This window comes from Danio rerio, chromosome 3 (assembly GCF_049306965.1).
Source record: "Danio rerio strain Tuebingen ecotype United States chromosome 3, GRCz12tu, whole genome shotgun sequence".
Classification (NCBI taxonomy): Eukaryota; Metazoa; Chordata; class Actinopteri; order Cypriniformes; family Danionidae; genus Danio; species Danio rerio.
In genome coordinates this window covers 11,173,547-11,189,787 of record NC_133178.1, presented here as the reverse complement: position 1 = coordinate 11,189,787, position 16,241 = coordinate 11,173,547, and the positions used below count along the sequence as shown (strand labels likewise).

General features: G+C 35.8%; 2 protein-coding genes across 6 annotated transcripts in view; both read right to left on the bottom strand.

The window, feature by feature from the left end:
* Window positions 1-16,241, bottom strand: part of ccnf (cyclin F) — a 146,722-nt gene that overhangs the window by 13,702 nt on the left and 116,779 nt on the right. The window lies entirely within an intron of this gene.
* The window catches only part of abca3b (ATP-binding cassette, sub-family A (ABC1), member 3b), a 114,082-nt gene that overhangs the window by 17,291 nt on the left and 80,550 nt on the right, over window positions 1-16,241 (bottom strand). For 4 of the 5 annotated variants that reach the window (XM_021473111.3, XM_021473114.3, XM_009299214.4 and 1 more), the window contains exons 18-25: window positions 10,823-11,021; window positions 10,405-10,714; window positions 6,346-6,604; window positions 4,109-4,313; window positions 3,720-3,939; window positions 3,485-3,643; window positions 1,396-1,556; window positions 1,178-1,312 (exon numbers count right to left, since the gene is read on the bottom strand). In XM_021473111.3, the coding sequence (XP_021328786.1) occupies window positions 1,178-1,312; window positions 1,396-1,556; window positions 3,485-3,643; window positions 3,720-3,939; window positions 4,109-4,313; window positions 6,346-6,604; window positions 10,405-10,714; window positions 10,823-11,021 (1,648 nt within the window). Of the gene's footprint in view, window positions 1-1,177; window positions 1,313-1,395; window positions 1,557-3,484; window positions 3,644-3,719; window positions 3,940-4,108; window positions 4,314-6,345; window positions 6,605-10,214; window positions 10,235-10,404; window positions 10,715-10,822; window positions 11,022-16,241 lie in introns of those variants that run through there. The other variant, XR_012400861.1, reaches the window with a different exon arrangement.

Genomic DNA, 16,241 nt, shown 5'->3' with positions numbered 1-16,241 from the left:
AAATAAGGTCAAGAATCTTGGTGTGACGCTGGAGTCAGATCTGAGTTTCAACAGTCATGTCAAAGCAGTCAGTAAATCAGCATACTATCATCTCAAAAACATAGCAAGAATCAGATGCTTTGTTTCTAGTGAAGATTTAGAAAAACTTGTTCATGCTTTTATCAGTAGCAGGGTGGATTACTGTAATGGACTCCTCACTGGCCTTCCCAAAAAGACAGTCAGACACTTGCAGCTCATCCAGAATGCTGCAGCCAGAATTCTGACCAGAAGCAGGAAATCAGAGCACATCACACCTGTCCTCAGGTCTCTACACTGGCTGCCAGTTACATTCAGAATAGATTTTAAAGTATTATTACTGGTCTATAAATCACTAAATGGCCAAGGACCTCAATACATTACAGATATGCTCACTGAATACAAACCTAACAGATCACTCAGATCTTTAGGATCATATAAACTAGAAGTTCCAAGAGTTCAATCTAAGCAGGGTAAATCTGCCTTCAGCCACTACGCCCCTCGCTGCTGGAATCAGCTTCCAGAAATGATCAGATGTGCTCCAACATTAGGCACATTCAAATCAAGACTGAAAACACATCTGTTTAGCTGTGCCTTTACTGAATGAGCACTGTGCTGCGTCCGACAGATCGCACTATTATGTTTTTCGTTTTCCTTTTCATTCTTTTATAACCTATTTTAACTCATTTTAATTTGTTTTTATCTGTTTTTAATAATTTTTATTGTCTATTGTCTACATTTTATGTTCCTAAACTTGTCTTTTTTATTCCTGTTTATGTAAAGCACTTTGAATTGCCACTGTGTATGAAATGTGCTATATAAATAAACTTGCCTTGCCTTGCCTTGCCTTGCCTTATAGTAATTTCATGTGAAGAATTATGATGTTGTGTATATGTATCTATTATATTTTCATTATATGTCAAGCCTCACTTGGACAGGTGTAAAGAATTAGCAAATCAGCTAAAACACCTAAACAAATGCTGTCCATGTCAAATAAATAATAATAATGTTAGTCTTTAAAATCAATAAATATCTATGTGCTATTTGACTATATAAGAACGATGGAATCAGGTTATTTACAATGGTCAAACTGTCAGACAATATAGATTACATAGAACTTTTGGTCTTTAGGATGTAGCTAAACACTGTTGAAGAAGTGTACCTTGCTGAGCTCCTGTACAACGAGCGGGCTGCCCACCATAGACTCCACCACCGGCTGACACTCTAAAACCCTCTTCCTCTCCTCTGCAACGTCTCGGTCCTCAGGTTGAAGAGCTTCTTCTGCTAACAGCAGAGCCTGGCAAAAAACACACAACTATTATTGGTGACCTTCATTCCAGTGCTACAGAAGCACGTGCTCTGCCTTTTTTCTTTAATCACCTTCTTGCGTCTTCTGCAGAGGTTGAGTAGCAGGCGGATGCACCGGAGCTCAATGAGGAACAGCAGGATTATGAAGACGACGCCTTGCAAGGACAAAGCCACCAGGAAGCGTCCGACTCCAGGCTCCTCCATGGAAAAGTAGTTCATTTGATACGTGATGTCTGCGGATGACCACCAGAAATAACATTGAGGATAATGCACTTCTCAAATATGTCAATGCATCATTCATCATACCTGATCTTGTATGCATCTAAATCATAGGTCTCAAACTCAATTCCGCAGCTCTGCACAGTTTTGCTCCAAACCTAGTCAAACATAGATGATCCAAATAATCGAGGTGTTCAAAAGAGTCTTAAACACCTTGATAAGTTGGATCAGGTGTGTTTGACTAGGGTTGGAGCAATACTGTGCAGAGCTGCGGTCCACCAGGAATTGAGTTTGAGACCTATGATCTAAATCATTGAACCAGTATCTAACCATGCATCTAATATATTCAATCAGGCATCCGTCATATCTAACTCTACGTCTAGCATATATCCTTGCATCCATCATATCGAAGTGCTCATCTGTAATATCATGTCATGTATCGGTCATATCTAGTCATCTACTGATCATATCTAATACCCATCTGCCTAGAGTGCTATCTGCTGTTTAAAAACTAGCCTAGAGCACCATATGCTGTTAAAAACTAGCCAAGAGCGCCATCTGCTGTTTAAAAACTAGCCTAGAGCGCCATCTGCTGTTAAAAACTAGCCAAGAGCGCCATCTGCTGTTTAAAAACTAGCCTAGAGCACCATCTGCTGTTTAAAAATGAGCCTAGAGCGCCATCTGCTGTTAAAAACTATGCTTGAGCACCATCTGCTGTTAAAAACTAGCCTAGAGCGTCATCTGCTGTTTAAAAGCTAGCCTAGAGCGCCATCTGCTGTTTAAAAACTAGCCTAGAGCGCCATCTGCTGTTAAAAACTATCCTAGAGCGCCATCTGCTGTTTAAAAACTAGCCTATAGCACCATCTACTGTAAAAACAAGCCTAGAGTGCCATCTTCTGTTTAAAAACTAGCCTAGAGTGCCATCTGCTGTTTAAAAACTAGCCAAAAGCACCATCTATTGTAAAAACTAGCCTAGAGTGCCATCTGTTGTTAAAAAAGTAGCCTAGAGTGCCATCTTCTGTTTAAAAACTAGCCCAGAGCGCCATCTGTTGTTTAAAAACTAGCCTAGAGTGCCATCTGCTGCTAAAAATCTAGCCTAGAGGGCCACATGCTGTTAGAAAAACTAGCCTAGAGCACCATCAACTGTTAAAATTGTCCTAGATCACCATCTTCTGTTAAAAAACTAGCCTAGAGTGCCATCTGCTGTTTAAAAACTAGCCTAGAGCGCCATTTGTTGTTTAAAAACTAGCCTAGAGTGCCATCTGCTGTTAAAAACTAGCCTGGAGCGTCATGTGCTGTTAAAACTATCCTAGAGCACCATCTGCAGTTTAAAAACTAGCCTAAAGCGTCATCTGCTAATAAAAACTAGTCTAGAGCGCCATCTGCTGTTTGAAAACTAGCCTAAAGCACCATATCTACTGTAAAAACTAGTCTAGAGTGCCATCTTCTGTTTAAAAACTAGCCCAGAGTGCCATCTGTTGTTTAAAAACTAGCCTAGAGGGCCATCTTCTGTTTAAAAACTAGCCCAGAGCGCCATCTGTTGTTTAAAAACTAGCCTAGAGGGCCATCTTCTGTTTAAAAACTAGCCTAGAGCGCCATCTGCGGCTAAAAACTAGCCTAAAGCGCCATCTGCTGATAAAAATCTAGTCTAGAGCACCACATGCTGTTGGAAAAACTAGCCTAGAGCACCATCTGCTGTTAAAATTGTCCTAGATCAACATCTTCTGTTAAAAAAATAGCCTAGAGCACTATCTGCTGTTAAAAACTAGCCTGGAGCTCAATCTGCTGCATCTAAGCTCCAAATGAATTCAAGAAACAGTATGATGCATTTTAAATATCTCTGAATTGATGCACAATCAACTTCCTGCAAATGTTTCGCCACAGCTGTATTTTCCAGGTGTGTGGTTCTTCAGCTTGTGTGTTCATCACATCAGAAACTCACTGTAGTACTTGCAGATGTACTTCGCTAAGGGGCTGGAGGTGCAGAAGGTGATCATCTCGTAGTTCTGGTAGAACTCAGTGAAGGACATGCCCAGGCAGTAATTCGGGAAGATCAGGAAGACCTTATCCAGGAGGTGCGAGAGATGGAGCAAATTCAGCTCTGGGAGAAAACATAAAGGGAGTGAAAAGATGTTCTTGCAAGGCACAAAACTAAAATGGGGACGTGCGTGTCTCACCAGGTATGGTCATGATGGTGACGGCGAGGAAGGTGGCGGTGCCGCTGATGATGTTGAAGATGGTGAGGCGCGTGTAGGCTGTGGCGGCCGTGGAAAACAGGAAACTCATCAAGTACATGAGAGGAATCACCGCCCAGCCGTACAGAAGCAGCAAGAACAGAACATCCACCAGGTGGTTTTGGGCTACAAACGCCTTCACTGAGAACACTCTGAAGACCACCTGAGGAGAACATGTCAGGCATGGATGTAATTCAAACAATGAACTTATTGAGGGAACTACTAAAAGTTTGATTATGCAAATCATCTGTCCAAGGCACTGGAAAAAGCCATCTGTATTAAACTAGCCTAATGATACTGTAGTTTTGTCATAGATAGAAACTTATACTGACCAGCATGAGCAAGCAGGGTAACAGGAAGTTGATGAGGTCCCACAGCAGGGCAGAGAACCAGAAGTTGGTGAGGTAAACCCCGCTGACCTGCTGCACGTGCTTGGACTTGACCGAGCGCTCGGACACGAGGAGCAGGGCAAAGGTGCTGGCTAATGAAGCCATGCCGTACATCAGGTTTATGGCGATGGCAAAGCCTGTCTGACTCCTGCAGATACAAAAATCAGGTACAATGAAGAAAAAGAAAGAACAACTAAAGATGTACCATGAAAAATTCACTCAGAGTTCAAGATTTGAGCAATTTTTTTGCTAAGACTCTATGATTAAAATAATGCAGAAATTTGAATGTAATTATAGAGGGGAAAGTATAAAAAGTATTAAACTGTTAAAGTATTATGCATTCATTTGAATACCAAAATATTTAACAAATCTATTAAACTGTTAAAGTATTAAACATTCATTTGATTACCACAGTATTTGACAAATCTGTATCAAATCATAAAACAAGCAATCTAGAAAAATGTATGTGAAAATGTCTAACTTTCGTAAAATATAAATAAATGACACTTCTTTAATAGGGAACTAAAAACATTTAAATAAATAAATAAAACATTTTATAGAGAACTAAAAATATTTTAATAAATTTTATAGGGAACTAAATTTTTTTTTTTAAATAAATAAAAACAGCTTTTATAGAGAACTAAACTTATTTAAATAAATAAATAAAACAGCTTTTATAGGAAACTAAAAATATATAAATATATAAATATATATATATATATATATATATATATATATATATATATATATATATATATATATATATATATATATATATATATATATATATATATATATCTTTAATAGGGAACTAAAACATTTAAATAAACCAATAAATAAAACATATTTTATAGGAAACTAAAAATATTTAAATAAATAAATAAAACATATTTTATAGGGAACTAAAAACAATTAAATAAATAAATAAAACATCATTTATAGGGAACTAAAACATTTAAATAAATAAATAAAAATAAAACATATTTAATAGGGAACTAAAACATTTAAATAAATAAATAAATAAATAAAATATATTTAATAGGGAACTAAAACATTTAAATAAAAAAAATAAATAAATAAAACATATTTAATAGGGAACTAAAACATTTAAATAAATAAATAAATAAATAAATAAATAAATAAATAAATAAATAAATAAATATATATATATAAATATATAAAAGACCTTTTATAGGGAACTAAATATTTTAATAAATAATTAAAACATCTTTATAGGGAACTGGAATATTTAAATAAATAAATGAAACATCTTTTATAGGGAACTTAAATATTTAAATAAATGAATAAAACATCTTTTATAGGGAAATAAACTATTTAAATAATTAAATAAATAAAACATTTTATAGGGAACTAAAACATTTTTTACTTTATATGAATTCAGTTGATTATGCTTGACTTTTGATTGAAATAAACGGAGTTTAGGCAAAAAAGGAAAATAAATAAGTGTCAAATCATAAAACACACAATACTGGAAAATGTATGTAAAATGTCATACTTTCGTAAAAAAAAAAAAAAAACAAATAAATAAAGCATCTTTTATAGGGAACATTAAAACTTTAATAATTCATTTTTTTACATTATATGAATTCAGACTTGATTTTTGACTATTAAAACTAAAATAATCAAGACATTTAGGCAAAATAGGGAAAATCCAAATGAATTATTAACATTGTTAAAATCGCATACAGTTATTAAATGTAAGTTTAAAAAAAATCAATGCTTTTTTACTACTATAATTAAATTTTGGGGAAAAAAAATAAAACTTTGCTAATTATTAAAACAATTTATAATTGTCATTGTTTATTATTTAATATTTGATCATTTATCCATTTATTACTGTTAATAAATGATTATCTTTTTAAAGTCAATTGATCGAATATACTTATGGAAATGGATATAAACTATTAAACTGAAATCGAGAAAAATTGAAACAGAAAAGTGGGATTTTATTAAATGGATAAAATTAAACCTTCTTATTTATTAAACTTAAAAATTTAATTTAAAAAAAAAATTAAACACGCTTTTTTTACCATTAAAATTTAATCAAATAGTTAAAATTTCCTCCCAAAAATTCAACAAAAATGTAAAAAAAAAAAAAAAGAAATGTATTTTGCAGGGCCCTTAAAGCACAACTGAATGCTCCACTAGCTGATACGTACTCAGAGAGCTGGCTCTGGGCCGTCTCGGACACATTGCGTGGCATGGGGTCATTTCCAGTCTGGATGGAGGCATTGGGTCCGGCTAGGAGCTTGAAGAGAGCGTTGTCCACCAGCATGAGCGCTGTCGCGGGTGTATGATAGCCCTGATTATTGAAGTATCCGATAACATCACTGCTTCTGAAAGCGGCGCCGACCACACAGTGCTCGTTGAAAGCTCCGCCCTCCCTCTGAGCATTATAAAGCACATACTCCGAGAAATCTAAACACACAAACCACAGGTCAGGACACCACTAAGACTGTCACTGGTTTCATTATTTTTTTATACTATTTGATAGCTAAGCTACTAATTGCTTTAAATGGAACCATCGGCATTGGCCCAATATGAAAAATTAAACCAACATACCTTGTTGATAAGATACTTGAATACTTGATTCTTATATTCTTATAAACACACAGCTAAAGTAGTTCCAGGCAGGTTTTGGCTACATTACAGTTGCATATCACTACGCCCAATGATTGCATATCAAAACAAAAGGATTTAGATGAGATTTTTGAAGAAACTAGTCCTACAAACTGAAGCAAACATCACTAAAGTATTGAAATACAACATCTAAGCAGTGTATTTGGGTGTGGTAACTATAGTATAAGCAAAATAATTGACTTTGTCTTTTGAGTTATTAGAAAATAATGCACAGTCCAGGTATAAAGGCCACTACACTTCATCTCCACCTCAGGTGGGCATTATTTTCTTATAATCCAATGGCCTATTGTCAACTATTTCCTATGTGGCTGCTTACTTGTTTACCAGGAGTGCTAGAAATAAGATCAGGTCAGGAGTCGGGTCATTATTTAAGTGCATATTTGCTGACTTTAAATTGCCGTGCGGTTATTTTCAGATAAACAAACAGCCAAAGTAGTTGACCACATTACAATTCCAGATCACTACGCCGAATGATTTCATATCAAAACAAAGAATTTGAATGAGATTTTTAAAGAAACTAGTCCTACAAACAGGAGCAAACATCACTAATGTACTGAAATACAACATCTGAGCAGTGTATTTGGGTGTGGTTAGAATCTAAATATCAAGAAACTAAAGATTCCAAACATGACACATGTAAATAAACGCTTTCCAAAAAACAAAAATACTTGATGCTGATAGGCTGAAGAACATGAAGTTAATTTCAGATAAACAAACAGCTAAAGCAAATCCCGGCGGTTTTTGGCCACATTACAGTTGCATATCACTACGCCTAATGATTTCATATCAAAACAAAAGGATTTAGATGAGATTTTTGAAGAAACTAGTCCTACAAACTGAAGCAAACATCACTAAAGTATTGAAATACAACATCTAAGCAGTGTATTTGGGTGTGGTTACTATAGTATAAGCAAAATAATTGACTTTGTCTGTTGAATTATTAGAAGATAATGCACAGCCCAGGTATAAAGGCCACTACACTTCATCTCCACCTCAGGTGGGCATTATTTTCTTATAATCCAAAGGCCTATTGTCAACTATTTCCTATGTGGCTGCTTACTTGTCTACCAGGAGTGCTAGAAATAAGATCAGGTCAGGAGTCGGGTCATTATTTAAGTGCATATTTGCTGACTTTAAATTGCCGTGCGGTTATTTTCAGATAAACAAACAGCTAAAGTAGTTGACCACATTACAATTCCAGATCACTACGCCAAATTATTTCAAATCAAGACAAAAGGATTTAGATGAGATTTTTGAAGAAACTAGTCCTACAAACATAACTGATGTACTGAAATACAACATCCAAGCAGTGTCTTCAGGTGTGGTTCCTATAGTATAAGCAGAAAATTTGACTCTAGTCTCATGAATAATTAGAAAATAATGAACAGGCCAGGTATAATAGTGCATTATTTTTTAATAATTCAATGACCTGTTGTCAATTATATTCTATGCAGTAACTTACTTGTCTAAAAAGAGATCTAGAAATGAGATCAGGTCAGGAGTCGGGTCATTATTTAAGTGAATATTTGCAGACATTAAATTGCGAAAGAGAGTCCATGTTCAATAATCACCTGTAAGTTATTAACTAACAATCATTAAATGTCAGAATATAAATATCAAGAAACTAAAGATCCCAAATCTGGCACTTGTAAATAAACGCTTTCCAAAAATTAAAAATACTTGATGCTGATTGGCTGATGAACATGTGGTTATTTTCAGATATTATTATATAATTATTTTAAGAACAAACAGCTAAAGCAGTTCCCAGCAATTTTTGGCCACATTACAGTTGCATATCACTACACCTAATGATTTCATTTCAGAACAAAAGGATTCGGATTTATTTGGATTTGATTTGGAAATAACCACTTTAAAAAAAATTACTTAATGCTGATTGGCTGATCAGCATGAGTTTTTTTCCTGAATAAACAAACAGCTAAAGTAGTTCCACACAAATTCTGGCCACATTGCAATTCCATATCACTATAAAATAAGATTTCATATCAAAACAAAAGGATTTGAATGAGAGTTTTGAAGAAACTAGTCCCATAAACAGGAGCAAACATCACTAATTTATTGAAATACAACATCTGAGCAGTGTATTTGGGTGTGGTTACTATATTATAAGCAGAATAATTGACTCTAGTCCATTGAATTATTAGAAAATAATGCACAGCCCAGGTATAATGCCGACATTAAATTGCGAAAGCGAGTCCACGTGCAATATCCAACTGTAAATTAATTACTAACGAATCACTGAAGGTCAGAAGATCAACAAACCAAAGATCCCAAACCTGGCAGATGTAAATAAAAGCTTTACAAAAAACAGAAATACTTGATGCTGATTGGCTGATGAGCATTTAAGGTATGTGACTATATTTGGATAAAAACGCAGCTAAAGTAGTTCCAAGCAGGCTATGCCACATTACAGTTGCATATCACTACACCCAATGATTTTTAGATGAGTTTATTAAAGAAACTAGTCCTACAAACCTAACTAATATATTCATACACAACATCTGAGCAGTGTATTCCGGTGTGGTTACTATAGTATAAGCAGAATAATTGACTCTAGTCCATTGAATTATTAGAAAATAATGCACAGCCCAGGTATAACACCCACTACACATTATTTCCTAATAATCCAATGGCCTACTGTCAACTACTTCCTATGTGGCTACATACTTGTCTACCAGGAGTGCTAAAAATGAGATCAGGTCATGAGTCGGGTCATTATTCAAGTAAAATTTGCCGACATTAAATTGCGAAAGCGAGTCCACGTGCAATATCCAATTGTAAGTTAATTACTAACGAATCACTGAAGGTCAGAAGATCAACAAACCAAAGATCCCAAACCTGGCAGATGTAAATTAAAGCTTTACAAAAAACAGAAATACTTGATGCTGATTGGCTGATGAGCATTTAAGGTATGTGGTTATATTTAGATAAACACACAGCTAAAGTAGTTCCACACAGGCTTTGCCACATCACAGTTGCATATCACTACACCCAATGATTTTTAGATGAGATTATTAAAGAAACTAGTCCTACAAACCTAACTAATATATTCATACACAACATCTGAGCAGTGTATTCCGGTGTGGTTACTATAGTATAAGCAGAATAATTGACTCTAGTCCATTGAATTATTAGAAAATAATGCACAGCCCAGGTATAACACCCACTACACTTCAATACTTTCTATTAATTCAATAGTCTATTGTCAGCTATTTCCTATGTGTCTACTAACATTTCTACAAGAAGTCCTATAACTAAGACCAGGTCAGCAGTTGGGTCATTACTGAAGTGAATACTTGACTGTATGATTATGTCATTTACTAACAATCACTAAAGGTCAGAAGCTAAAGCTTAGGGGAAGTTCACAAACCTGGCACTCGTAAATGGACGCTTTCCATAAACAAAAACACACACACACAAACAAACAATATATATAAATCATTATCGGCATCTGCTATCTACCAAAGTGAAATGAGCTAAAAATGGCTAGCTTATCAGATATCGTCAATACAATATAAAATACAACATGGTGCATCTCAAACTCATTGGTTTATTTGTACCTGTTATATTAGGTGCAGCAATGGCATTCTGGGAAGGCAGCTGTGTGGTGTAGATTTCAGCCAGAAGTGAAGCCAGTGGCCCGGCGTTAGCTTCAACAGCAACAGGTACATGGGTTTGGCCGTATTGTTTTAGCGCCAGGCGGAGCTGTGGTGAAGAATGGCTGCTGGGCAGGCTACGGGCCACTACGAGGGCCAACACTGTGAAGATGAGCGGCACCAGAAACTGAGCCACCATCACTTTCCAGTTGCGCCAGCTGTAGAGCGCCCTCTTCAGGAACATGGCGTAGAACTGCTGCATATACAGTCTGGCCTGAGGGCAAACACATGCATGTGTGTTAATTAATACTAGTATTAAATAGTCATCAAATACCACCATGCTTGGATTCTTCTTCCTGTGAAAAACAAAGAATGCACTGACCCCGGTGTTGAGCTTGATGTTGGATCCGTCCTCTGAGATCATTGTGCAGCTGTCGGTGAAATCGGTCACGTCTGTCATGCCGCTGATGCTGCTGGAGTCGTCCATGGTCCAGTCGTGAGAGCGCCGCTCGTGCTGGTACTGCAGAGCCGGGAGCTGAATCGCCTGAATATCCAGACTCGAGTCCACCAGCTTGCCGACCCTGAGCACAGACATTTGGATGAGTAAGATTTTTTTTTTTTTTTTAATCGGTTTTCTTTTCAAAATTGGTTTAAAACTTAATTCATTTTCATGACTTCCAACTAAATTTTTAGCATCTCTATTTCAGCCTTCCGTGGTTTGATAGTCAGGAAACATTAAAGGGCATCTATTTTATCCCCTTTTTAAGCTTCAAAAAAGTATTTTGTGTCTCCAGAACGTGTCTGTAAAGTTTTACCTTTCTTAATATTGGAATTGTCAGCCCTGAGCACATCGTAGATGTTTTTCTTGCCTGTGCCTTAAATGCAAATGAGCTGGTTCTCCCCACCCACCATTCCCACAAGCCTGTCAGAGCCACAAAGATCGCTCCCTATTGCTCTGATGTCCATCTCCTGCTGCGTCATATAAACAGCACAGTGACAGACATGAAGAAAGCAGATCTCACGGAACGTTTGTGAGAAATACTACAGTAAGAACTTTCCTAATGATTATTTGATGTATTTGTTGTGGAGTTAATTCAAGCCTTTCTGCAACGATGAGTCACCCGCAATGTCGTAACAGTGTTCAACTTCCAAATTATTATTTTTATCATAGGTGCCCTTTAAAAGTACTAATAATTACTATTATTATTTTATTAATGTTGCTGTTGTGATTATTATTATTATTATTCATTATTCTCATTAACATCAGTGTCAAAAACGGTTGTGCTGTTTTATATTTTTGTGAAAACTGATATATTGATAATTCGAAAATATAATTCAATATGCACTTTTATTAATCAAGAACTCATTAAATTATTGTGTGAAAATAATTCAATTTATAATGAAAAAAAAGTTTTTTTAAATGTCTTTCAACCCGAAAAACCTAAGAATACACAATATTCTGCTCACCTAGGCTGCATTTATTTAGGTAAAAATACACTAAAATACTTTATAAATATAAGAAATAATATTACATTTCAAAATATTTGTTTTGTTTTAAAATCTGGTTTACTACTGAATTTAAACTATATTTTCAGCATCTGTATTCCAGTTCTCTATAATTTGATAATCAGGAAACAATTAACAAGTAATAATAATAATAATAATAATAATAATAATAACAATAATAATAATAATAATAACTATTATTATTGTTGTTGTTGTTTTTGCCATTATTATTATCATTATGATTATCATTATAATTATAATCAATAGTTGAGCTGCTTTATATTTTTGTAAAAAATTATCTAGTACTATACAAAAACATCATTAAATATGCACTTTTATAATTCAAGAACGCATAACATTTTAGTGTGAAAATAAATTATATATAATGAAAAAACAATTTTATTTAGAAATTGGAATTGTCAGCCCTGAGCATTTGTGAAAACTGATATAATACCATTCGAAAGCACCATTATGAACATAAATACATTAATAATAAAACTAATAAATTCAAAATCTGTATCAGTTTCCGCAAAACTATTAACCAGGGTAAAAAAATAATTAGATTTTATAATTAGAATTTTAATTAATAATTGAGGACCAAAAATATTACATATCATAGTATGTATTCATTCATTCATTCATTCATTTTCTTTTCGGCTTAGTCCCTTTATTTATCCGGGTCACAACAGCGGATTGAACCATCAACTTATCCAGCACATGTTTTTACGCAGCGGATGCCTTTCCAGCTGCAACCCATCTCTGGGATCTCATTCACACTCATACACTACAGACAATTTAGCCTACCTAATTCACCTGTACCACATGTCTTTGGACAGTGGGGGAAACCGGCGCACCCGGAGAACATGCAAACTCCACACAGAAATGCCAACTGACCCAGCCGAGGCTTGAACCAGCGACCTTCTTGCTTTGAGGCGACAGCACTACCTACTGCGCCACTGCGTCGCCCAAATCAGAGTATTACATATCCTAATAGATCAGCAAATAAGAATACTATAATAATTTCAGAAGGATCATGTCACAAACATGAGAACTAGAAAACAGTTATTTAAAACATTAAACAAATATTAAGAATTTATAAATGAGTATGATCTGCATGCTTTAGGGACAGCCATGTATGCTGGCCAGCCAATGTATGCCTCCATATAAAAGCAGCTATGTGGAAGTCCTCAAAAAAAAACTGAAGAAACAAAGCACTAAAGTCACTGTAACCGGTCACTGTGAGCACTGTCCTACAGCTAATGAGCATCTCAAGCAGAGCAGAGCATTCAGGTGCGCTTTTGAGCTCTACAAAACCATGAGGTCAGGAGGAAATAGCATGATTGGTTTAAAGTCATACAGCAGAGACTGATCAAGTTTCTGCAGTTGGTGCGTTTTTCAGAGAAAGCCAAAAACTGTTCTCAGTTCCCTTTAGGGGTTGTAAAGTCCTACAATTAGATTTTTTTTAAGTATATCACATTTAGCATTTCTTTTATGTCAATAAAGTGTTCCTCTCTGCCTGTTAGAAGGAGCATTCAGAATATGTAATAATAATAATAATAATTCCTTACATTTGTATAGCGCTTTTCTGGGCACTCAAAGCGCTTTACACAGTGGGGGAAATCTCCTCATCTACCACCAGTGTGCAGCATCCACCTGGATGACGCGACGGCAGCCATTTTGCGCCAGACCGCACACCACACACCAGCTGATTGGTGGAGAGGAGACAGTGATGCAGCCAATTGAATATGGGGATGGTTAGGAGGCCATGATGGACAAAGGCCAGTGGGCAGATTTGGCCAGGATGCTGGGGTTAAACCCCTACTCTTTTCGAAGGACATCCTGGGATTTTTAACGACCTCAGAGAGTCGGGACCTCGGTTTAACGTCTCATCCGAAAGACGGCGCTCACTGAGCAGTATAGCGTCCCCGTCACTATACTGGGGCATTAGGACCCACACAGACCGCAGGTTGGGCGCCCCCTGCTGGCTTCACTAACACCACTTCCGGCAGCAACCTAGCTTTCCCATGTGGTCTCCCATCCAGGTACTGACCGGGCGCAGCCCTGCTTAGCTTCAGTGGGCGACCATGTGAGAGTTGCAGAGAGCTAGCTGCCGGCAATGTGCCGGCCTATGTGGTCTGATTTCAGAGCAAAAGTGTTCAAATCTTCCAAAGGGATTTTTTGGAGGGTTTTGTAAGAGGCTAAATTATCGTATGCATTTTTTTATATGACAAAGCATGCTTTTTGACTCAAGAAGGTCCATACTGACTACAAAGCCAGATACTGATAAGATCAGGGCCTGTTGTGTGGACTTTGAGGGTTTTATGGTGTAGTCACATGTTGATTGGTCAGTTTGAATGTCTCAGCATTGGTGGTCACATGGTCAAGAAAGATACAAGATAGGTGGTAAACTCGAGCTCTGTCTTTTTTACTGCCCTCTCTTTTCCTGGCCTAGTTCTCTCCTGCTCTGTTCCTCTCCTCCATCTTCTCTGACTGTGCTGCAATCAGGCTTCTGGGCCTGCTCTCTTTGTCTCTCTCCCTCCCTCTGTGTCTCTCCTTCTACCTCTGGTAACTTTAATTTTACATTTAAGCTGGGTACAATTTATACCATATGTTTTATCATTTCATATTTTATCATTTTATACAGTATTTTGTTATTAATTCAGTTGTAACCATAGAGAATTGTTGTCATTAAATCATTTCATTTTCAAGTATTTGTGAATTACTTTTGATTTAACATCAACACTTAATTGTTCCATATAGCAATACAATACAATCACATAATATCAACGCTCTCCCACATTTACAGCTATTAATACTGCCCTTATTTCCGTTTTTGGTATGAGATTGCAGAAGAAAGGTTTGACGAGAAATGTACAGTTTTTTACCATCATGCTGATCACTTTTTAGTCGCTCGGCAGAACTACAGTTCGAACCGCTGTTGTTTAAAGACCGTTCTTACAGTTTATTCATGTATTCATGCTTTATAAATTAATCAATTTGTTGTTTTTTAGGTTGTTGTTTTTAAAGTCAGTTTCTATCACAATTTTCAGAGCAAGAAAACGTTATATCCAGTTTTTATAATCCATTTTGCTTTGGTTTTTTGTTACCTATGCAGCGTGATACTACCATGAATGCTGCACAAACGTTTCATATTTTGTGACAATATAAAAAAAAAACATTTATTTAACCAGTTAAACTCTGCTGCTATTTGGTGATTTACGCCTGGGTTTTGCCAACCCAAGTTTAAAAGCTTCCCAAATCCACATGCAGAGGTGTAAATGCAAAAATTTGGTATCATTTTAAAGAAAACCCTTTGAATTTTCATAAAACACTATTGAAAGTGTTTAAAATATCTGTATATGTCATCTGTGTTATAATAAACACCTAAAAAAAGAGGCGCTTTTTGTATTTTTTTTTTATAAACTCAAATTTGAAAGTGTACCTTTTAGGTTGTATGAGGTCTAGCGTGCTGTAATTAATTTTGGTGGTTCCTGCACTAGTCTGTAATCATAGGAAAAAAGACAAATGTTTCTACCATAATCTATGCAAAACTTATTGTATTCCAACTGATAAGAAGTGCTATACAAGCCACATGGAGCGATCATTGTTTTTTATACTTCAATACTCTTTTGTTTGATCAAACATAATTCACTGTGTTTGGACCACATCTGACATTTAAAGGATTACTTATGCACATCACCTCAAAAACAGAGGAGAAATAGCCCAGAAGTACACAGCATAAGGTAAGAGATGACAGCTGTCTGTGCTATCTGGGGCTGCTTAGTGATCATAAACGTATTGTTTTCACTTCTGCGCCATGGAAAAACAACATTTGACAACTGTTTGATATGTGAATATAATTCAGTAAATAGAATGCTAGAACCGTGTGAGCACCGACAAGAGTGTGTCACATATAAACCATATGAAAAATATAAAAAATGAACCAATGTAAAATACACAGCTCGGGCATCCAAAATGTTGTGTATGCAAGTGTAAATAACTTTTGTACAGTAGAATAAAAACCAAAATTAATGCATATGTACATAAAATATAAATTCTACGCTTTCAAACGAAACCCCTTACGGGGGTGTCTGGTGCAATGCTAGCCCTTTAAATCTTAAAGCGAAAGTCGAGCAAGTCACGGACCCGGTACAGAGTTTTACTGGTTAAAGATGTTGTTGGAGCCAATGTTGTTACTGGTGAAAATAGTTTTCTTTGTTCATTTTTTTTACCTATTTATTCCTACTAAAACGACAAAAGCACATTTAAAATGATGTAAAAAAGATGATGATGAT